Genomic DNA, 23,521 nt, shown 5'->3' with positions numbered 1-23,521 from the left:
CAGAGACCCCTAGGTCCGCCAGATCAGTGGGTTCACAGCCTACCCGCCGTGAGACTTGTGGCAAGATTCATGGGGAGTGTTATTGGGCCACTGAGCCTATTTTAGCTGGAGGCAAGGGTCATTTAGCAAGAGACTGCACTAGTGCTCCGAGATATGGTCCAGCTCCTACTACGCCGAGGATCTATTCGCAGTCCCGCTCCTGCAGGTTCACATGGGCCAAGGCAGGAAGAGGCAGAGGTAGAGGCACCGCTCAGCGATCGAGTGGCACAATTGGTCGGCCAGACAAGGAAGTGCTTCAACTGAATCTACGCAATGAAACAAATGAGAAGAGGCCGAGACCTCGATGTGGTAGCTGGTACATTCTCTATCTCTGATCAAGAAGTATTTGTATTGTTTGATCCGGGTTCAACCCATTCATATGTTAGTGCTAGCATAGTTTGTTCACTTGCTGTTCCATGTGTGCAAATGGGTTTTGAAGTGCTAGTAACTAGTCCGTTAGGACAAGAAGTCCGGGTCAACAGAATCTATAGAGACTGTCCTTTGGTGATCCAAGGACATATTTTCCTGTCAGACTTAATTGAAATGCCCTTCAGAGAGTATGATATCATTTTGGGCATGGATTGGTTAGCCAGGCATCACGCCATGATTGACTGTAGACTGAAGACAGTCACTTTTGGTCTCCCTTTGTACGATGATGTGGTAATACATGGGGAGAGGCATTTATTGCCATCAAACATCATTTCGGCTGCATTAGCCAGAAGAATGATCAGAAAGGGGTGTGAAGCATACTTGGCACATGTGATAGACACCCAAGTGGGGAGTCCAGTACTAAAGGACATCCCTACGGTATGTGACTTTCCGGATGTATTTCCTGATGAACTACCAGGATTACCTCCAGAAAGAGAAGTGCAATTTGAGATTAATGTTATGCCTGGTGTGGACCAAATCTTCATAACGCCATATAGAATGGCACCTGCAGAATTGAAAGAATTGAAAGTGCAGTTGCAAGAATTGCTTGACAAGGGCTTTATCCGCCCTAGTGTGTCACCTTGGGGAGCGCCGGTGTTGTTTGTAAAGAAGAAGGATGGCACTCTCGGTTATGCATTGATTATCGGCTTGAATAAGGTGACAATAAAGAATAGATATCCATTACCCGCATTGATGACTTGTTTGATCGGTTGAGGGGTGCGGTGTTCTCCAAAATTGACTCGAGATCGAGTTATTATCACCGAAAGTACAAGAGCAAAGTATTTCTAAATCGCCGTAACCCGCTATGGCCATTATGAGTTCTTTGTCATGCCATTCGGGTTAACTAATGCTCCGGCTGCTTTTATGGATATGATGAACACTATTTTTAGACCATACCTCGATCGCTTCTTTGTGGTATTCATAGATGATATATTGGTCTATTCGAGGAATGCAGAAGAGCATGATAGACATCTGCGGATTGTATCGCAGACTTTGAGAGAGAAACAGCTATATGCCAAATTGTCGAAATGTGAATTTTGGCTGAAGGAAATATCTTTCTTGGGGCATGTAGTATCAGAAGAGGGCATTAAGGTAGATCCAAGTAAGATTGAAGTCGCTTAATTGGAGGCCACCCGTAAATGTCACAGATTCGTAGTTTTCTGGGTTTAGCTGGATACTACCGTCGATTTGTGAAGGGATTTTCCATGTTGGCATCTCCATTGACCAAGCTGCTTAGAAAAGATGTAAAATTTCAGTGGACGGATAAATGCCAGCAGAGTTTTTATGAATTGAAGAGATGTTTGACTGAAGCTCCAGTCCTAACTTTACCTACTCCGGGTAAAGAGTACACAGTTTATAGCGATGCTTCTCACAATGGGTTAGGTTGTGTGTTGATGCAAGATCGAAATGTTATTGCCTATGCATCACGCCAGCTAAAACCGCATGAGAGGAATTATCCGACACATGATTTGGAGCTTGCAGCCATTGTGTTTGCTCTTAAGATCTGGAGACATTATTTGTATGGGGAGAAGTGCTACATCTACACAGATCATAAGAGTTTAAAGTATTTGGGCACCCAAAAAGAGCTGAATTTGAGACAGAGGAGATGGTTAGAGTTGATAAAAGACTATGATTGTCTGATAGACTATCAGCCAGGGAAGGCTAATGTTGTGGCTGATGCCTTAAGTCGCAAGACTATGGCAAGTCTACGGGTTACTCCTTTGTCTTTGGTACATGAGTTGAGATCATTGCATGCCAGCTTAGAGATTAACGATGATGGGCAGACAGCGGTTGCATGGCATGTACAGCCAGTGTTGATTGATCAGATTAGAATGGCTGCTCAGAATGATCAAAAGTATCAGAAGTTGATGGAGGAAGTCCGACAGGGCAAGAAACCAGAATTCTCACTCAGAGATGATGGTCTATTGCTACACCAGGGCAGAATGTGTGTTCCTAATAATGTTGAATTGAGGAGGATCATTTTAAAGGAAGCACATGAGTCTCCTTTTACCATGCACCCTGGTGGTACAAAAATGTATAGAGGGCTAAAGGAGCACATCGGTGGATGGGTATGAAGAGAGATGTGGCGAATTTGTATCCAAATGCCTAACTTGTCGCAAGTGAAGGCAGAGCATCAAGTACCACTGGTTGTTACATCCACTACCGCATGCAGTGGAAATGGGAGAGAATAACGATGGATTTTGTGATGGGACTCTGAGGACACGTAAGAGTCATGATGCAAGATGGGTCATTGTTGATGATTGACTAAATCTGCTCATTTTCTCACAAATCCGGATGGACTACGCTTTAGAAAGATTGGCTAGGTTGTACATTGATGAGATTGTGAGACTACATGGAGTGCCGATCCATCGTGTCGACAGATCCTAGGTTCACTTCTAGATTCTGGGGTAGTCTTCAGAGAGCCCTAGGAACTAGATTGAACTTCAGTACTGCATTCCATCCACAGACAGATGGCCAGTCTGAGAGGGTAATTCAGATCTTGGAGGATATGCTACGGGCTTGTGTGATTGAGTTTGAGGGCAGTTGGGATACACACTTGCCTTTGATTGAGTTTGCTTACAACATGAGCTACCAATCAAGCATTGGGATGCCTCCATATGAAGCTTTGTATGGCAGAAAATGTAGAACCCCGTTGTGTTGGGATGACGTGGGTGAAAGAAAGATGATCGGACCCGAAATTGTTCAACAGACTGAAGAGAAAATCAAGGTGATCAGAGATCGACTTAAAGCTGCATCAGACCGTCAAAAGTCCTATGTTGATTTGAAAAGAAGGGATATTGAGTATGCAGTGGGTGAGAAAGTTTTCCTCAAGGTTTCTCCTTGGAAGAGAATTATGAGATTCGGTAGAAAGGGGAAACTGAGTCCTCGTTTCATTGGGCCATATGAGGTTCTGGAGAGAGTGGGTCCTTTGGCTTATCGTTTGGCACTACCTCCAGAGTTGGAGAAGATACATAATGTCTTCCATGTGTCTATGTTGAGGAGGTATCGATCAGACCCATCTCATGTACTACCAGTAGAGGAAATTGAAGTGAATCCAGACCTCACATATGAAGAAGAACCCATAGAGATTCTGGCATATGAGGTGAAGCAGCTACGGAACAAGCAGATACCGTTGGTAAAAGTGCTGTGGAACCATCATTCGGGCCAGGAGGCTACTTGGGAACGAGAGGAGGACATGAGGAGACAGCACCCACAGCTATTCAGACATTGATACCAGGTAAAATTTCGAGACGAAATTTATTTAAGGGGGGGAGAATTGTAACACCCCCGTTTGCATAGCCTGGTATATTTCACTGTTCCGGTGACCGGTGTCAGTCCGGACAATTATTGGGATTAGAGCCATACCTAAGACAATTTGAGAAGCCATAAACACAAATAACTAGTAATGTTTAATTAGTTAACTATAAATAAGAAAAACAGAACATAAGAGGTTAAACGAGCCGAGAGTCACAGTGATGAGTGACCTCCTCGGGAACGCATCACAAGTCGCTTTAAACTCAAATTTCAACCGTAGTAACGTCATGCGGTCCTTAGGACCTCATGAACACAAAGTGGAAAAGAGAAAACCACGAAAAGAATCATAAGCTACCAAATAATTAGGTCGTGAGCGGAAGAAATATTGGATTATTTACAAACCGGATGAGCCGTGAGGGGCAATTTGGTCAATTGACCCCGAGAGCTGACTCCTGACCTAACTGTCAAATAAAATCGGAGAAAAGAAAATTTCAGAATCGAGAATTAAATTAAAGAAATAATAGAAAAAAAAATAAATAAATAGAAAAAAAAAAAAAGGAAAGAGGTTGGAAAAGTCAAAAGTTATGACATCATGCATGATGTCATAACTAAATTAATAAATTGAATTAATTAATTTGGATTTAGTGGTCTTTCATAAGCAAAAACGTGTAAAAGGAAAGAAAAACAAAAATCACTTCTTCTTCTTCTTCATTTGCCGCCTCCCTTCCCTCTCCCAAATCTCTCTCACCTTAAATCACCATTAAAGCTCATTTTGAGCTTGAAGAACCCTAAATCCCAACCTAGAAATTTTATTTACCAACCTTAAACCTTGTTGATTTCACTTGAAAGGAAGTTTGAGCAAGAAAGAAAGAAGAACAAAAGATAGGGTTTTGAAGCTTTAACAAAAGGTTAGTATGTTAAATTGTTACTTTTCCATTCAAATGCATGTTTAGGTAATTAAGTGAGCTAATAACTTGATTTAAATGAAACAAATATGGGGAAAGAATTAAATTGAAATTTTGGGCAGCTTGAGAGGAGTGTAGTTTGCATGAATATGATGCAATTGAGTGAGTTTAGAAGCTTTACTTAGTGAAATGATTAACATTAAAATTATTAGAAGTAGTTAAATGTAAGAGTTAGTGAGATTAAGGTTACAATCCTAGGTTTTATGGACCAGAAATTGGAGAAATGCATAAATGGAAAGTTTAACCTATTGTTACATGAAATAATGGTCAATTATGACCAAATAACTTGTGTGGGAATGATAGGAAACTAAGTTAAATTCGAGGTCCAATGGTCATGCTGCTGGCAGCATGACCAAACCCACTGAAGGACCAAAACTCAAATTTTACAAGTCCAATTGATATGCCACCAATTGGAGATGAAAATAGACATAAAAGAGCACAATTTTCATTAAGGAACCATTGCCAAAAACTGACCAAAACTTGGTGAAACAATTGACCAAAGTGAGTTGATAGCAGGCTGCCACTGCACTAAACTGACCAAATGAACAGTAACTGTTCATTTGGTCATAACTTGAGCTAGGTAGGTCAAATTGACCTGAAATTTTACCAGCAATTAGATATGATATAGACCTAAAACTTTCATGAAGAACACCAACCCAAATTATGCCATTAACTCATTCAAATCATTGAGCAAAGTTAAAATTTCTGTACTGAAATTCTGCAGATTTTTAGTTGAGCAGCAATGTTTGGATAGCTATAACTCTCTCTAGAAAACTCGGATTTAGGCGATTCTTGAACCGATGGAAACCTAAGACATAGTACAACATTTCATATGAAGAAAGTGAGACCAAATTATGAACTTAACTTGATCAAACAATTGACCAAAGTTGAACCAAAAATCTGACAGCACCTAAATTGTAGTATGAACAGTGCACGTGAACAGTAAACTTCTTTTGGCCATAACTTGAGCTACAAAACTCCGATTGAGGTGATCCAAAAATGAGAATACACTTAAGACAATAAGGAACATTTTCTATGAAGGAAGTTTTGTCAAATTCCAACAGTAGATCGACCAATGGAATAGTGCAACTTCGGAAAACCAAAACCGAAAATTGGCAATTTTGCCAAAATGACCTAAGCTTTAAACAAATGACCAAAACCAACAAGTTTGGTGACCAAAATGTGGTATGTGGGTGAAGTTGGAGTTCCCATACCTATTAAGCCTTAGAAAGTCAATAATTTGACTTGAATAGTGCAGTGAATAGTAACCCGAAACACAAAATTTTGAGAACGTCGAATTTAACACGTTAGAGTTAGGTAAATGTGAAGCTAAGTTTATTTTGAATTTATTTTAAGTTCTAGTACTGAAACATTGTAAAATTATGTGTTTCAGTTGAAAAGAATATCGGGAAGGAACCCGAGGAACCGAGTTGAGGCTAAAGGACGACTCATTTGAGGTTTGTGCACAATATTACTATGCTCTAAAAAAATTCATTGATTAAATGAATGAAATATGTATTTTATTATTGCTTTGAATTGTTGAAAGTATTGTGACCTTACTTATGATGTTTTGATTCAAATTGTGAAATTTATTGTGTATATTTGAAATGACAATGTTTAGCAAATTATTAAGATAAGTTTTGAAACCACAGTATCATGACCATATATTTGAACACCTCACTAGCACGACTAGTGGGGGTAATTAGTTTCGAATTTTGATTCCTTCTCTGGAGAAGTGTTGAGGTGTGCCAGTAGAAGAGGATGTGAATGGATATCCATATATTTGAGCTAGCTAGCCTGTGATATGATTTCTCTTTAGCCTCTGGCTATTGAGATTCATATGATTTCTCTTTAGCCTCTGGCTATTGAGATTCTATTTGTTTCGAATGGCGTGATCTAACTGTGGGTTTTATGAAATGTGTTTTGATACTTTGAAATAAACTTGGTTTACATGTAAAATCTTACAATGCATGATTGTATTTAATTTTCATGTTTAGTCAAATTTTTGAATGAATGTGCTTTAAGTTTTGCATAAAGATTATTTTAGTATATTGTGCACCACTGAGTCTTAGTACTCAGCGATAGCTTTTATTGCTGTCGCAGATACAGAGATTAGAGGAGCAGCAGACTGAGCTGCTGAGGTGTGTGAAGTCATCAGCTTGAAGTCTTCGGGTATAATTTATACCCTAACTGTAAATATTTCTTTTGATGTATATATTGCACATAAATGTATGGACATGTACATGGGTCTTGAGCAGCTTGTACAAAGTTTGTATAAAAGTTGTAATAATATTATTTTGGGTTTGTTTCTGTAAATTTAATATTTGTAAACATAAATTTTCTACTTTATGTTTTGTAAATGAAGATATTAAATACTTGGAGATGAGAAATCTTGATTTGTATTGTGAAATTATTTGAAGTGCCTTGATTGAGTTGATTTGAGAATTATTGGTGGTTGGGAGTTGTGAAATATTTTTGGAAGTGCTTTTTACAGGTATTCGAAGAACGGTTTTCTCAAAATACAGAGGAAACTCTGTCAAAATTTTTATAAAATTTGCGGAAAACTAAAATGGCCAAAAATATTAATTAGTTTTAATTTCAACTAAATGTTTTAAATACTTATTTGAAATGCTCACCACTTGTCAAAGATAAGAAAATTGTTTTAAAATCCCTTGTAGGGTACTTAATGAGTTATCGGTAGGTGAAGTTCGGTAGTTCATTAGGTATTCTACGGGATCATGTTATGCCTTACAGAAGGGTAAGGTGTGACAGTTATTGTTAATTTAGTTAATCCATGTAAGCCCCTAACAATTACTTTTAAAGTTAAAACGTTAAAAATTTAGGTCAAAGAGACCTAATCTTTATTACGTGACTCATACATGATAGATGAATGTTTAATTGACATGTATTTTTGTTACATAACCTAAAAGTTAGCTTTTAACTACTCTCTCACTTTCTCTCTCTATGACTTATTTTTATCAATAGAAGATAAATAATTAAAAGTATGGATGTTATGCATTGTTTTTTCCATTCAGCATGTTCAGTACTAAATTCAGTACTTTTTAGCATGCCCCATGCTAGATGCAGAAAAGGAGCTTCAGGCGCTGTATGACCTAGTGACACTAAGTAATGCTAAACTCACATTTAATGGAGCACACACTGTGTCAAGTGGAGGATTGTAAAAGCAAAATTTGGGTTAAAAAGGTATAATCGCTATCAATGTGACTTACACATGATAGACGGACATTTAGTTAATATCAATTTTTATTACATAACCTAAGAGGTAAACTCTGTGTGTGTGTGTGTGTGTGTGTGTGTGTGTGTGTGTGTGTGTGACTTAATTCCATCAATAGAAGACAAATAATTGGAAATATGGGTGCTATACACTATTATTGTCATTCAACATACCTAGTGTTGAGTTTAGTACTTTTCATCATGCCATGTGCTAGATACAGAAAAGGAGCTTCAGGTGCTGCATGACCCAGTGGCACTGTGCATGCTGAAGTCATGTTTAACAGAGCACACCAGTGTTATCAAAGGCATGAGAGGCGCCCAGGCGAGGCGAGGCACCCCTCTGTCGCCTTTACTGGGTTGCCTCTCTTGGCACTACGATAGGTGGCGCTGAGGCTCTAGGCAGGCGAGAGGCGTCACCTTTTTCAACAAAGCAAAACCCATTTTTTAAGACAAAAATATAAAAACCTACAAAATTCACCTACTACTGACAAAAATAAGGTGTTGCTTTTACTTCAGGTGCTGCGTTTACTCTAGGTGCGTCTCTCTCTCTCTCTCTCTCTCTCTCTCATCTTCTTCTTCCTCCTCTGTTATTTCTTCCTCTCCTACTCTTTTCTTTGGAAAAAACTCATGCAGTGCAGTAGTTTCCCTTTTTCTTTTTCTTTTTCTTTTTTTTTTCCTTTCCTTCTCCTTCTTCTTCTCCTTCTCCCCAGTTCCCTGGTTGGCTTCTTCCTCCTCTATTTACCCTCTTATACTGTCGGCACTCGGTACAACAGTTTTCCTCCCTTTTTTTCTGGTTGGGTTTTATTAATTATTTAATTATTTGCTATTAATTTAATTATTTTACTTTTTATTTTTATTAATTAATTATTTAAATTTTATGGATATTGTTAAATTAATTATTTTACTTGTTAATTAGTTGATTATTTAACATGGGTATTGTTAAATTAATTATTTTACTTGTTGATTGGTTGATTATTTAATATGGGTATTGTTAATTTAATGGTAATTAGTTACTTTTTACTTATTATTCTTGTTAATTTGATTAATTTTGCTTTTTGTTTTGTTAATTAGACATTAGTTCTCATTAGTTGTTTATTTTATATAGTAATTATTATTATATTGTTAATTTGATTATTTTACTTTTTGTCCTTGTTAATTAATTGTTTAATTAATATGGGTATTGTTAATTTGTTTGTAATTAGTTTGCTTTTTAATTGTTATTCTTGTTAATTTAATTAGTTTTGCTTTTTGTCTTGTTAATTAGTTGTTTATTTTATATAGAAATTATTAATTATTATTAATTTGATTATAAGTACACGTATATATATAATTTAGGCAATCAAGGTTATGACACCTTGCTTCAAAAAGGCTCTCGCCTCTCACCTAAGACCATAGAGTACTCTGTCGTCTTAGTATCGCATTTCACCTTTCGCCTTACTTGCACACGCAGCATCAAATAAGAGCTTGTAAAAGTGAATTTTTTATTCATAGGGGGTTAAATGGATCAATTAAATTGGTAAGAGCTTATTTAAATCTAAGAGGGTGTTTGGTTCACCTGTTGGGTGCAACTGATAGCTCATAGACACTAAAAAAGGTGAACTAAAGTGTTTGATAAATTTTAAAAAAATAGAATTGATAGTTGATAGGTAACTGGTACATACCTATCAGCTGCAGTTTGTATCAGCTATATTTTTAAAGCTATTTCTCGTCAGCTGATAACTGATTTGATTTTATTTTTTATTTAGACCATATTATTCTTTTTTATTTAACTAGAAAATTAATTTTATTAATACTTTTATCTTTCTCATTTATAATTTTAACATCTTAATTAACTTATTATAACTTTATTAAAATATTTGTTATTAATAACATAAAATATAAAATATTTATTTATTATAAAAAATACGTTTTTTACACCTAAAAACTTAAAATTAATTATAAGTTTTTTTAATCAGCAATAATAATTATTTTATTATTTTATAATTATATTTTTAAAGTTATATAATAATTTTTTTAAAGAATTTAATTATTTTCTTATTTCAATAATAAAATATATGATATAATATAACGAATCAATAATCATATATTTATTTAATAATATAATAAACGATATAATATATTAAATTAGTAATTAGGGAAGAGCATTCGGTTGGTTCGGTTCTGAACCGAACCGAATATCAAAAATCGAAAAACTAAATCCCTTAAAAATATAAATCAAACCAAACCGATCACCTAAGGAGAATCGAACCGGACCAAATAGAAAAATATCGATTCGTTTGGTTCCGTTGCATTAAACCAAAAATATTAGAATTTTTATTTTTTTGGCCTGGGTTATGTATCTTGGGCCTTGAGGCTTTTGCATCTTGAGCTGAAAAATTATTTGGGTCATTTGACTATTCAATTTAATCGGTTTTATCGGTTTTAACTAATAAAAAACCGAACTGAACAGAAAACCGAATATGTTCAAATTTTGAAACAAAACTGAACCAATAAAACTAAAAAACCAAACCGATTGAACCAAAATGACTAGATTCAGTTTGATTTTTCGATTCACACCGAAAATTACACAGCTCTATTAATAATTATATATTTAATTTAATAATAAAATAAATAATATAATATAGTAAATGTATAATTTTATTATTATTTCAAAAATAAAATAAATTATATATCACTCTTATTAGTCATTTTACATGTCAATAATAATAATAGCTAAATATAATTTTACTAAACACTTAATATAAATTAATTTTCAGCTAACGATAATAATTATCAACTAATAATTATTAACTGTATTAAATAATTAAATCAAACAGGTCTTAAAAGTAATTATCACATATTTAAATGGATCAATTAAATTTAAAAAAACACTTAATTAACTCTATAAGCTTAAATGAATCAATTAAATAAAAGCTTATTTGACTATAAGAATAACTACGAAGGGTCTAAAAAAGTATTTTTGCCGAAGTTAAACCTAATTATACTAGAATCGGGTCAAATAGGAAACTAGTTGGCCGGATTTTTTCGTTTTTTCTTGCTCTCCAGTTTCGTCTCTATTTCCGGATTTTTTTCAGAGCTTTAGATTGGGCTTTTATTTTGAATTGGGAGTTGCGAAAGATAGGATCCCTGCGAGTGAACAGCGAAGGGGCTCTCTTCCGCCATTTTCCCAATAGGGTTTACGGTTCTATTTCGAAACATCGCCATTGTCTGGTTCTGTTATTCTGTAAGTTTATATTGCTAAAGCCCTTCTTTCTATTTTGAAGAAATGTTTCGTTTAGTATCCAAATTACTCGTTAATCATCGCATCATTGATTCCAAAGCTTGTTATGTTCGTTATATTCAAACCATACCTTCTGTAAATTCAGCTTCAAGCTCAACAGCCCAATCTTTAACGCTCTCTTACCTCACCAACTCATGTGGTTTGTCACCACATAGGGCTGTTTCGGTCTGCAAGTATGTTCTTATTAAGAGCACAGATAAACCAGACTTGGTTCTTCGACTGTTAAGAGCTAATGGGTTTACTAAATCTCAAATTGCAACCTTAATTTCAATTCACCCACAACTTATTCTAGCTGATCCAGAAAAAACCCTTCAACCCAAGATTGAATATTTTGAGTCACTGGGTATTGCAGGGCCTGACCTGCGTAAGATTCTATGTGTAAGTACAAATATTCTAGAGACTAGTTTAAAGAAGCGGATTTTGCCCACTATTGATTTCCTTAGGGGGTTGCTTGAGACCGATGAGAATGTTACTCTTGCCTTGAAGCGATCCCCCCATATCCTTACCTGTGGTACTGAGGTGATGCTGTCTAACGTTTGCACCTTGCGAGCTCATGGTGTGTCAGAAACCAGTATTAGGAGGTTAATATTATCGTGGCCTCGCTCAATAAGCTTTAGGGTTGATTTTTTTGAAGAAGTGGTTCGGGAAGTTAAGGAAATGGGGTTTGAACCAACGAGAAAATCCTTTATATATGCTTTTTATTCAATGTCTGCTATGAGCAACCTGAAATGGGAAAGGAAGAAAAAGGTCTTGATGAGCTTTGGCTGGTCAGAAAGAGATATTATTATGGCATTTAGAGCACAACCACTATTCATGACTGCCTCTGAGAAGAAGATTAAGCAACTAATGGAGTTCTATCTGACCAAAACTTGTTTGCAGCTTCAAGATCTTGTTAGATCCCCACAACTATTTAAGATCAGTTTGGAGAGAACTGCCATACCAAGATGCTCTGTTTTGGAAGTGCTAATGTCCAAGGGCTTGATTAAAAGGAATGTAAATGTTGTTTCGGCATTAAGCATATCTAAGAAACAGTTCGAGAACAAGTTTTTGGCTTATTTTAAGGAGGATTCCCCTGAATTGATCCAGGCATATCAGGTTGAGACATCTCAAGGACTTGGTAACAAAATGTGATAGGTGATTTGATGAAGGAAGCTTTCAGCACAAGAAATGCCTAAGCATTAGGTTTGCAATATGGTAGTTAAGCAATGGTTGGAGCAGTGCCAGTCAAGGGCTTGGTGAGATCAGATTGACTTATCATCTTATGCTTGTTTTGTTGTAACTCTTCAAGGTGATTTTATGTTTGTGAATTTGAACGAGATTTTGATTCATTATAAATTGATTTGGAGAGCATCATGTTCATTATTTGCTAAATTTTCGAGTGAGCTAATGATGTTCTCATTCAGCATCTTGGGCCATGTAGTATCTGAAGTCTGCTGGAGAAAATTTTGGTTGAACAAGGCTCTGCATGTTGTCTATCCTTTACTATTCGTTTAGTTTTAGAGAATGTGGTTGCCAGGCACCCATCTTTAATTTACCTGTGGAAATCTTCAGAGTACATTGCTAATCCATCGAGCGGAGACACCATGTTAAAAAATTATACCTAAAGTATTTATTTTTATTTTGCAAATTTTCAAAAGTCTAAGGAGTTATTTGACAATATTATTTGAGTCATAATTATCTAGGATGCAGTACATCTTGGCATGGTTATGGGTTTCAATTCAAACTAAAGAACACTGACCTTATTTAACTGCTCTGGTTTGGTTTAGTTATTCACTAAAAATTAAATTGAAATAGTATTAAAGTCATGTCAAATTAAAATCAAATCAAAATTTTATTTTATGTAAATATTTTCTATAATTTTTTAAAATATTTATTATACACTTAATATAATTATATATTTATATGTAATTAAATTTAATATATATATATATATATATATATAATTAAAAAATATGTTATATGATATATTTATAATGTTATATTATATAATATATTTAATTCTAAATTACATATGTATTTAAAAATTATATAACTAGAAAATAACTAAAATATATAGTCTATGCTATATTATATATTAATAATTAACTTTAAGGCTTAAATAGTAATTTAAATGACTTTTAATGAAAATAATTATATAAAATATTTTCAAAAATTGAAACTCAAATTGAGAACGTACTAAATCGAATTGAAATTGAAACATTAAAAATTCAAATCAAAATCATATAGAAATTTTGGTTTGGTTTGGTTTTTGTTGCGAGGCAAACCAAGAACAAGAACCACACATCCCAGATGCAATGGGCCACTTGGCTAGATATAAAATGTACAAAAGAGAGGCTTAGTTGATTCACTAATTTGGAAATAAATTAGTATATTTCTCAAATTTAAAAACATCAAATCATATTATAATTTTTTATGGAATTTATACATTTTGCAAGAATTAATATTAATAATATATTATGCATTTATGCTACTAGAAAATGATATCTTTTGTACATTAACAAGACAATCCCAAAGCTTGACTGTAGATGTGCAAAACATGATAAATCAAGGTGAAGCATCATCTACATGTAATGTACTTGGGAATTTACATGTTCACTGTTGATCCATACTTCCCTAAGAAGTTCATATCTAATGGAATTTTGATTTCCCATTTCCTTTGATTTCCAGCCAAGCTTTGTTGGAGCAGGTGAAGTTTCAGAGCCGACAAGGAAAATTGAAGCCATAGGTGAATTCAATTCATCAAGCTCATCATCGCTGGTGTGTGACTTTCTGAGCAATGAGCCACTTCGTCTCAGCTGCAATCGACTTCCAGACTCTCCAATAATGTCAGCAACTGAAGCTGCTGAAGGTGGCAAATAAAATGGTGGAGCTGCAATGTATGGTATGGTTGTGACAGACTCCTCCCCAGCCTCGTAAGGATCCTAAACCAAGATAAAAGCCATATTTTGTTATGATCTTCAACCACATGTTGGGTTAATTCTTCAACCAAGGACATTCAAAATCTAGGGTGCAACTGGACCTGGGTTAGTTCAAGCTGCCCTCAAACCAGAACCAATTGAAGGTCAGTTTGCCTTTTGCTAGTTGACTGAAAGCAGACCCATCATTGGAACCAACCCAACCTAACCTGAGTAGAATTTAGATCAGGATTGGGTCCATCAATTCTTTTAAGATGCTATAAAGGCTCTAACCGATGGAGACTTCATAAAAAAGGTTGGATATTTCTATAGTTGGAAAGCCTCTTTTGATCCTTGACCTTTAACTAAAAACTCACTTGGCACCCTCACCTTTAGTTGAATCTCATTTGACATCTGAATTTTACAAAAGTGTAACTATTTAAGCCATGCAATTGGTGAATACACAAACATGAATTGCATATGCTTTGACTTTTCGTTACACTTTTATAAAGTTCAGGAGTTTAATAGGTTACACTTTTACAAAGTTCAAGCATCATATGAAATTTAACTAAAGGCGAGAGTGTCAAGTGACATTTCGTACAAAACCTAGAGACCAAAAGATGCTTTTGGTCTATTCCCATTTTAGGATTGTAAAAGATGAAATCATATAAAATAATTGTATTATTTGAATATGCAAAAGCACCCCTAGTACACGCTCATGTTAAATGGTTTTTGTTTAACTCCAGGAATAAATCCAAATTGATAACTACAAGAAAGTACAGAAGCAAAATAATGCAGATGAATTTAGAAAATCACCAACCTCAGACTCTAGGGCTTCAAGCACAATGTCAGGAATAGGTTCGGGGCAAAACTCATCTGTGACAAAATTGTCAAGAACCCTTTTGATTAATGGAGCTCCAAATGTAGGGCATACCTTCAAAAAAATGAAAAATACACTCAGTAAATAAGGATTGCAAAGTTCTAGTCCCCCCTCATAAAGGTTTTTTTTTTTTTATATGTATATTTCATTACTTGCATTATTTTTACAATGGTAACCTCATGATATTAGATATGAATTCACAACATCTAAGAACAAATGAAATATTAAAATAACTTTTCAGCTAAAGGTGTACCGTATATCCATACAAAAGATACAGCACATGCCACATACATGACTTTTCCGCTGAGGCCACAAAGAAAATTAACACGCTAAGCTAGGGCATAAAAGGTACTCCTAATCTGGACCAATGATCAAGCAATTGAAAAACAATAGTTTTATACCTGTTTGACTTCAATTGGTGGGTATTATATATTATCATAATATCACAAGGAAATTAGGTTTGCATTTTCTATCATTTTTTATATGGTTTACTGAATTTTATATAACATATATTTACGTTATTACCATTATTGTCGTTGAAAGGCCTGCTGTATTAATCGAGCGAAGTTCTTTTTTTTTTTTTTTTTTTTTTTTTTTTTTTTTGGGAAGGGTCAAAATGAGTGTCAAACCTCTTTTCTTATGGACCTGCTCAAGAGCATGTCCTTGGGAAGCATCATGAGATCGCTCAAGGCATTAAGGAGATGGAAAGATTTGAAGGATATGTCCTGTCTCTCATCATTCTCATCCCTGTCATTGTCCTCTTCAAGTGAGTCATCATCCATGCCAAATAAGTCAGTCAGCCATCTAGACCAGTTGCCAATCTGATATGAAAACACAAGGAAAACTACTTTTAGATTTAGTAAATGCGATCACTGTTACTTTAATATCAGCACATTCACTAGCTTGCTTTTAGGAGTTTTTAAGAAATGCCAGAAAATATAAATAATAATAGGATACAGGTAATGAATCTTAAAACTGTCTGTCAAATAAATTGAACTCCCATGAATAGAAAATGTCTCCTTCCAAATGATGTAATTGACAACTACTTGAAAAGATAAATGGTTACCAAACAGACAAGTCCAGTCCAATATAGCATTTGTGAATCTTACAAGTAGTATTTCATACTCATTTCCTCTTTTTTTTCCTCAAATAAACAAAATAGAGAACATTCAATCATAAAAATAAAAGCCAGCAAGGCGCAAAAGACTGAAATGCAGGTTTTCAAGTCGAGGGGAACTTTAAAAGAAAAGAGAACTTTAAATCTAGGGGAAAATAAACATCAGCTGACATATGTAACACATGATCATTAACTGTCTTGGTGCAATTAAACTGGCCTGAGTATAGTCCTGACCATAAGTGGAAAAAGGAAAAAAAAAAAATATATATATATATATATATATAGACTACAGGTATTGGGTTATATAGGAATTGCATTTCTCACCGCATTTTTCAATTGTGCTCCAGCCCCAAAGCTTGATTTGCCAGCTGGAATAGGAAGAACCTTTGAATCATTGATAGGGTCAGACAATGGATCAGTTGGGATGTCATCAGCAGATTCACGAAGAATGGCATTAAACATTGCCACATCTAATCTAGCCACGCATTGCTCCATTATCTAGATTAAAAAAAAATAATAATGGCATATTGTTTAAAGCAAAGCAAACATAATTAGACAGAACATTGTTAAACTACGTCAATCAATCTGAATAAATGCAGTCACCAATATGCAAAGAAAAATCACCAAGTTTGACAGTTGAACATTCTTGGTTTTCAAATAAGACTATTTTTCCTACTGCTAGCACTTACAAGACAAAAGCAATGTGTTGACTTAAATTTTGTAGTACAGATTTCTATGCTATCATTTTTTCAAATCTGAGGCACATTGATATGTACATAGAGAGATGACACAATTTCCAACATCACAATCCCATCATTACACAGAGTTGGAAAGGAGGTAGAAAACTTGAAGAGTTTATAGATTTACCAGTCTGGCCAACCCAGGCAAACAGCCACACTCATGCCCACCACCTCTAAGAGGACAAAGTCTCTCACAGGCATCGTTGAACACCTTCTTCCAAAGTTCTAATGAAAGGTTTTCTTGATCTTGATCACCTGAACTTGATGTTCTTCCAAGGTTTTTCTTTGAGCCATAACAAATGTATCTATCAATCGCTTTTGTAGCAGCAGATTGCATGTGTGGGGTAAGACTCTGGAACAGAAACACGAAGAAAAATTATTTTAAAAAATATTCAATACAGTGATTCAATTTTAACATATTTAGTAACTTAGAAAACAGCAAAAAAGATAACTAGAGAAAAAGAATCAAAGTGAGACCTGCCACCATATAGACTCAACAATTCGGGAAAAGATCCAAGCTTCAACTTTTTCCAGCGCAGATACAAATTCATGTGGATCCTCCAAGTCACCTAAATCTCCACAAATAACACTCTTATTTTCCTTCCTGCCAGAAGATGACTGCATCCATTTTAGCGAAGATGGCATCATCTTGTTCCCCTTTCCACCGTCATTCATCTCTATATTCCTTTTACCAGAAAGTGATAGCTCTCTGTCACCTATTACCTGGCTTATAATTGCTCTCAACACAACAGAGTTTGATAGCCAAAATGTCAACCTGTAGTTATTTATAAAGGAAAAATACATGATTTAACAAGAAAATTTTTACCCTTAAATGGAAATGAAGACATAATTACATGTTATACCTCATGATGGTGGAGCTACAGAAACATGAATCCACCAAAAAAAAAATTTGTTCTAACAAACAGACCAAATTTTTTGCACCATTGGACAAATGCAGAGACAATTTCAAACAATACAATTTTCAAATTGCATAATGTATCAATCTAATTGTGCTGAATTTTATTTGGAAGGGCAGGAGAAAGGTATAAGGTTGTAAGAGGAGAAAAAGAAAGAGGGGGGGGGGGGGGGGTTTGCGGTGGGGGTTGGGGGTGTGTGGTGGTGTTGCACAAGAGGAAGAAATTTAGTGTTTGCAATGCAGATTCTTTCATTGTACAGAAACTCCATTTCACATACCTTTGAACTCAAATTGAAATGGATGACAACAACATAATGAAAAATGTCCAGAAATGCAGGTGTTTTAGTATACCTAGGGACATCATTCCCACATGCCTTTGCAACCAGAACTAGTCCTGAAACAGCACTTCTAGCTGCACTGGCTCTCCTTTGTTGAGAACTTTCCTTACAAGCATGAAGATATAGCCTAGAAAGGCGCCGTGCTGGAGCATGCACCTTACTCATAGAACTTCCATGCTCAGCAACAACTGAATAAAGAGCAGCCTCAATTCCAGCAGCTTCTCTCAGCTCTCCCTCGAGCATTTTCATTTTTTGTTCCAATTGCTGGATTTTGGCATTTAAAATGGTTGTTCTCGTATCTTGTTGGTAAACCTTAGCATTTTTTCTTTCATCGACTTTGAAGCATCCTGCAGTGTTCTGCAGATCTCCTGAGGCACCGACTTCCTTCACTTCACTGTCTTGGTTTCTGCTAATTAATCCATTACTCCCAGATGAGTCTGATGATGATCGAACAGATTTCACATGCTTTAATCTTTCAATTTTGAGGATATTTCCTTTCATTTCAATATCTCCACTTGAAGAAGGAGTATCAGTCCCAAGTGAGCCTTCATTTCTAGTACCATTTTGTGAAAATGTATCAATCAGTTCATCTTCTGAGAAATGACCCTTTTCTTCTAGATCTTGACCATTCATGTCCTCCATAGAACTATAAACCTCATCATTGGTTACAGTCCTTTCCAGGGTATTTTTTCCAATTCTTATCTGATGAGCATCACCTCTAGTTTCTATTGAGCTGTTAGGGTCCTTTTCATCAACCTCCTGAACAAAATCATACTGGCCATTGCTTGTCATGTTGATGTTGGCCTCTTCCTCTTTACTTGCATAATTGAAGGCTGAAGAAGACGAAGAAGAAGAAGAAGAAGAAGAAGAAGAATGAACACTATGGACAACTTCAGTTTCTGGCATTGACTGTAAACTATAGTCAGGAGAGCTCAACAAAGAAGCATGAGCATTTACTGGGCTCCCAGAATCAGAAGATAAATCTACAGAAGACGAGCAAGATGAACTCTCCTTTGGATTTTCTTGCGGTGCAATATGTTTTTCAATGCCCAATTTTGGAGCAATATCCTTCTCCTTGTTAACCCCTCCTCCACTTGTTTGTCTGTCCAGTCCATTCTGCAATTCAAATTGTAAGGATTAGCTGACCTATTACCAATCAAACTAATTTATAAGGATGGTTGTCTGCAAGAGATTGTTCCGCATTTTGTTTCTGACAGGTAAATCGTATGGCAAAGACTCGATTGCATTAAATATTGTAAAAAAGCAATATCATAGGATTTTGTCTGGACATCATCCAATAATTCATCTGGCAATTCTAGTGTGGTTCATCTGGCAATCTTCCAGACAACACCACTCTGATGACTATGAATCCAATGAGACAATAGCCACTTTAATAGAAAGTTGATAAAGACCAAGTTGGTAGTAACAGTGGAATCAAAGTGGAAAATTGCTTTGGACAGAGGATTAGAAGGAAACAAGAGAACAAATACCTCTTCATTTTGAGGACGCAAACCCCCATTGGTTAGAGATGAATGTGAGGAGACGTCATCATCAGTGAAGGAGGCAACCTCAGCTTCCTCAGCATATTCTCCATTCATAAATGCTGAAACTGATTTACCACCATTCTTGTCCGGTGAAACTCCTTTCAATAGGCTGTCCTTTGATGAGGAGCTGGTGTGATCCTTATCAATTGGCTGGATTTTGATATACAAAACCGGCTGAGATGTGTTCCTAAAGCTCCTATTACTGCTCATTGGAGCATTTACACTTAGGGTATCCTTGACAACACCATAATCTGCCAAGTCTATTACAGCAGTTGCCAGCAACTGGATCTTATCCCTTCGAGGTTCACACAAGTTGAATTCTAAGCAATTCTTCTGGAATGAATCAGCATCCTTGCCTCTGCTAGACATTTCCCTTATCAAAGTCACAGGTAATCTAAAAGACTCGTTGAATTCAATTTTCCCCTCACCAACGATTGAGCCAAGCAAGGGAACAACAGTGTCAGTAGAGCCAGAGTTGCGATCACCATTTTCCCACTGAATCAGGACTGAACGAAGGGATCTCAGAGACTGAGATGGGGGCCAAGGCTTAATCTCCAGGATGTGGATTAGATAATCCACATGAACTGAGGCACCTTTCCTGTTCTTTGCGTTTACACCTAGAACCATTTTGGAGTAGTACTTGTATTCCACCAAAAGTAAACCGTATCAACGTGTGTGTGGATACTGAATTACTAGGCATATAAATTCCTGCAGTCCACAAGCAAAATCCACATGCACGTAAATTCACTATAGAAAACTTGAATCAGAACTAAAAATCTAACAAATAGATGGCAAAATCAGAATCAAACGCCGCAATGTTTCAAGGTGTAAAGTAAAATAGGTTTCTTCATTTGATTACTGAAAAATGTGAAAGAAAAGTCTCCAGAACTTCAAATGACAATAAATTATAACAGAGAAAATGACAAATCCCACTTCAAACTGAGCTCTGCACAACTACTTGCCTTATTTCATTCAAAACCCAAAAATAAAATAACACTGAAACTTCGTTCATCTTCCCTTTCCCTGCATTTCTCAGCAACCAAACAGCTGAAACATGAGGTTAAGCCAACACTATGGACTCATTAAAGATAAAATCCACACCTAAAAGTAACTAATCTAGACAGCAGAATTTTGTTGCGAAAAAGGGAAAAGGCAAGCAGAGTAATAAATGCCTTCACATTCTAGAAAGCAGCAAACATCATAGCATAGTACACAGTAACCAAGAAGATAGCTACCGCGTAAGCTCTTCAAACAATACATGAAAGAAAAAGAGCTAAAGCAAGTACATGACTTTAAGCTCCTTAAACACAAATGTAAAGAACAATAGAACAGAAAATCTACTGAAAAAAGAGCTCTAATAGCTAAAAGAAACAGTCTTTCCAAAGCTCATCTTAACAATCTGAGTAGAATTCATCCCAAAAAGAGAAGTGCCGGCAGCAAGTTTCTCAGTTACTTGGAATCGGATTTCACTAGATCTTGATTAAGCTAACGAAATTTTATGCATAAAAGGCAAAACTTGGATCTTGAACTAGCAGAGATAATATAATGCAGCCCATCAAAAATTAACAAAAACCAACACATTAATACAAAACCTCCACTTCACATAGCAAACATCAAACGAGACCATTCTTCTCTGTTTTTTTACCTCCGAAACTAGAGGCCGAGAAATCGGAGAAATGCAAGAAATGAGATGTTCCGTTTCGGATTTTCTGTTTTCAGTGAAGAAAATAAACGAGATTTTTAGTATCTGTGAGACAGAGAAAGTCTGTGGGCGTCAGAAAGAGCCCCGTGAGTAAGTGAGTAAGTGAGTGAGTGAGTGAGCGAGCAAGCAAGAGTGAATGTCTTGTAATAATAAAAATAGAAAAAATAAAATAAATAAAGGCAAAAGCAGATTTACGTCAAAAAGTGCGTGTTTCCAAGGAAAAAAATTCGCTGACAATACGGTTTCGTTTTGGCAGGAATTTTGTCGTTTCTGTGGTTGTTTTGAGAACGAAGAGCCATGCCTCGACGGAATCGGTTCCCCACACGATCATTTAAATTAACAACATTATTTAATCCGTCAGAGGTGAAAATACTACTCGCATTCTTAGAACGTGAATGCACCTTCCAATCATAAAATGGCTGGGTGTGGGACAGCTTCGCTGCCAGTTGAACTCGGGGCCCACGTGGTTACCGTTTGGGCACTTATGGGTTATGGCTGAGTTAAGTAGAGTTCCTAACTCGTCTCGAACAGACCCCCCATCACTTGTTTTTAGCGCGCGTGGATTTTACAATTGTTGCGTCCTTTTCCGGCTCGGTTGGCTATATTCGTCGACGCTATTGTGCTGTGCGTCACCAATTTGCTCTCGCTTTGTCATCGCCTTATAGGTCGAAAGTGGAGCCCACGCTGCACCATCAGCACAGACCGGGGTGAGAAAGAGCCGTTTTTTTCTGGGTCTAGGATTTGGACTGAAAATTTGGGCTCAGATCAGAAAGCTCAAACAATATATTCAAATATTTTTAATAGGTTTTTATTATTCTCTTGAAGAGTTAAATTAATTGATTTTATTGTAATCAATTGGTTTCATATCAGCTAAGAAAGGAGGAGGAGGAGGTTGTGAGTGGCTTATCCCGTCACCAAATTGCACCATCCGCCATGAAAAGATACAGTACGCTTACATCTTTAGATATTCTTAGGGCTTACATATGATTTTCATTGTTCTTGATAACGTTGTTAATGGGAAATCGAAACCAAAAGATGGTTTTTCAATAATAGAGAAAGAGAGAGTTGAAATGTCTCCATCCATGAGATGATCAGAGGTTGCAAATTTTATTAATATTCTGGGACAACTCCAGATTTGGTAACTGTATATTTTAATGTATTTTTATTTTCAGGTAGGGTTTCAAGAGATTTTTTTTTCATATAAGTGTATTGTATAATTGAATTTACCAAAAAATGGTGTGAATTAATACAAGTCAAAATAGTATATTAAAACAAAACGCTAATTAAAATGGTGTGTAGGGTAACTCTCATAAAAATGCTAATGAAAATATATAATATAATTTTTTAAAAAATATGTTAGTTTTATAAATTAAAAAAAAATAAAATTTGAAATTTTAGCCGTATTTATTAATGAAAATTTATATTGTAATTATTTTAAAAAGATATTAATTCTATATTTTTAAAAGTATTAAATTTTAAACGTACATAGGTATTGTGCAATTTAAATTACTAGAAAATGGTGCTAATAAACTAAATTACGGAAGAGGGTTGGATATCAATTAATGGGAAGCGTCATGCATGCAGGATGTTAGCTTAATTAGCATTCTGAGACAACACCCATATATGCTCACATAAAAATTTATATTAATTTGTACACGTAAAAAAAATAAAATTTTGAAATTATATTTTCACAAAATATTAGTACTATACCAAAAAAATAAGAAATTAAATAAAATTTGTTGCTTTAATATTCACATAATATAATGTACAAAATAAGATGGTAAACAAAATTTAAGTTACATGAGAAAAAAAAATGGTAAACAAAATTGATTATCTTCAATTAAATTAATTTACATGTAATAATAATTTTATTCTTATTATAATTATGAATAATTTATTTTTTTATAACAATTAATAAATTTAGGTATTATAAGAAATTGAATTATTATTTATTATGTGCGAGCATTTATAACAATATTATACAATTTAAAGAATGTACTTTTAAAATTTTATACTTTAATATTTTTAAAGCTTCAGAGAGGTCTTCTTTCTGACACCTATCAACAACAGCCATCATACATAATGTTTCTAAAATCCTACATGCTTGATCCCATCTTCCAGAAAGACTTGTACTTGAAGGGGGAACCTTAAACTTCAGTTTCAACCACTAGCCCACCTGTGCTTTATA

General features: G+C 35.3%; 2 protein-coding genes across 3 annotated transcripts; one reads left to right on the top strand and one right to left on the bottom strand.

The window, feature by feature from the left end:
- The first annotated feature begins 11,187 nt into the window (after positions 1-11,187).
- On the top strand, positions 11,188-12,333 carry LOC110658496 (uncharacterized). Its single transcript, XM_021816136.2, has one exon. It carries the CDS (start codon positions 11,188-11,190, stop codon positions 12,331-12,333), a length of 1,146 nt encoding a protein of 381 aa, XP_021671828.1.
- A 1,306-nt stretch (positions 12,334-13,639) lies between these two features.
- LOC110658495 (uncharacterized) lies at positions 13,640-21,471 on the bottom strand. 2 transcript variants are annotated; one of them, XM_058140782.1, is made up of 9 exons: positions 21,277-21,471; positions 19,578-20,339; positions 18,101-19,203; positions 17,311-17,608; positions 16,961-17,185; positions 16,418-16,591; positions 15,606-15,797; positions 14,917-15,030; positions 13,640-14,123 (listed from the first exon to the last, which is right to left on the bottom strand). In XM_058140782.1, the coding sequence occupies exons 2-9, from the start codon at positions 20,256-20,258 to the stop codon at positions 13,764-13,766; spliced, it is 3,147 nt and encodes a 1,048-aa protein (XP_057996765.1). In that variant the 5' UTR covers positions 20,259-20,339; positions 21,277-21,471; the 3' UTR covers positions 13,640-13,763. The 2 variants fall into 2 exon arrangements, with proteins under 2 accessions (XP_057996765.1, XP_057996766.1); XM_058140783.1 differs by having other exon boundaries at positions 16,418-16,477.
- Between the last annotated feature and the right edge of the window lie 2,050 nt (positions 21,472-23,521).

The sequence above is a fragment of the Hevea brasiliensis genome, chromosome 18 (genome assembly GCF_030052815.1).
Source record: "Hevea brasiliensis isolate MT/VB/25A 57/8 chromosome 18, ASM3005281v1, whole genome shotgun sequence".
Classification (NCBI taxonomy): Eukaryota; Viridiplantae; Streptophyta; class Magnoliopsida; order Malpighiales; family Euphorbiaceae; genus Hevea; species Hevea brasiliensis.
The sequence above is the reverse complement of the archived record's forward strand: the minus strand, read 5'-3'. Positions and strand labels throughout refer to the sequence as shown.

Bases quoted from the DNA above. Each gene is read 5' to 3' on its own strand.
- LOC110658496 (XM_021816136.2), top strand. From the start codon at position 11,188: ATGTTTCGTTTAGTATCCAAATTACTCGTTAATCATCGCATCATTGAT.
- LOC110658495 (XM_058140782.1), bottom strand. From the start codon at position 20,258: ATGGTTCTAGGTGTAAACGCAAAGAACAGGAAAGGTGCCTCAGTTCAT. The intron at 17,186-17,310 runs GTCTCACTTTGA...TTTCTGTTCCAG, and splicing joins TTGAGTCTATATGGTGGCAG to AGTCTTACCCCACACATGCA. The intron at 16,592-16,960 runs GTAAATCTATAA...TTTTTAATCTAG, and splicing joins TGCCTGGGTTGGCCAGACTG to ATAATGGAGCAATGCGTGGC.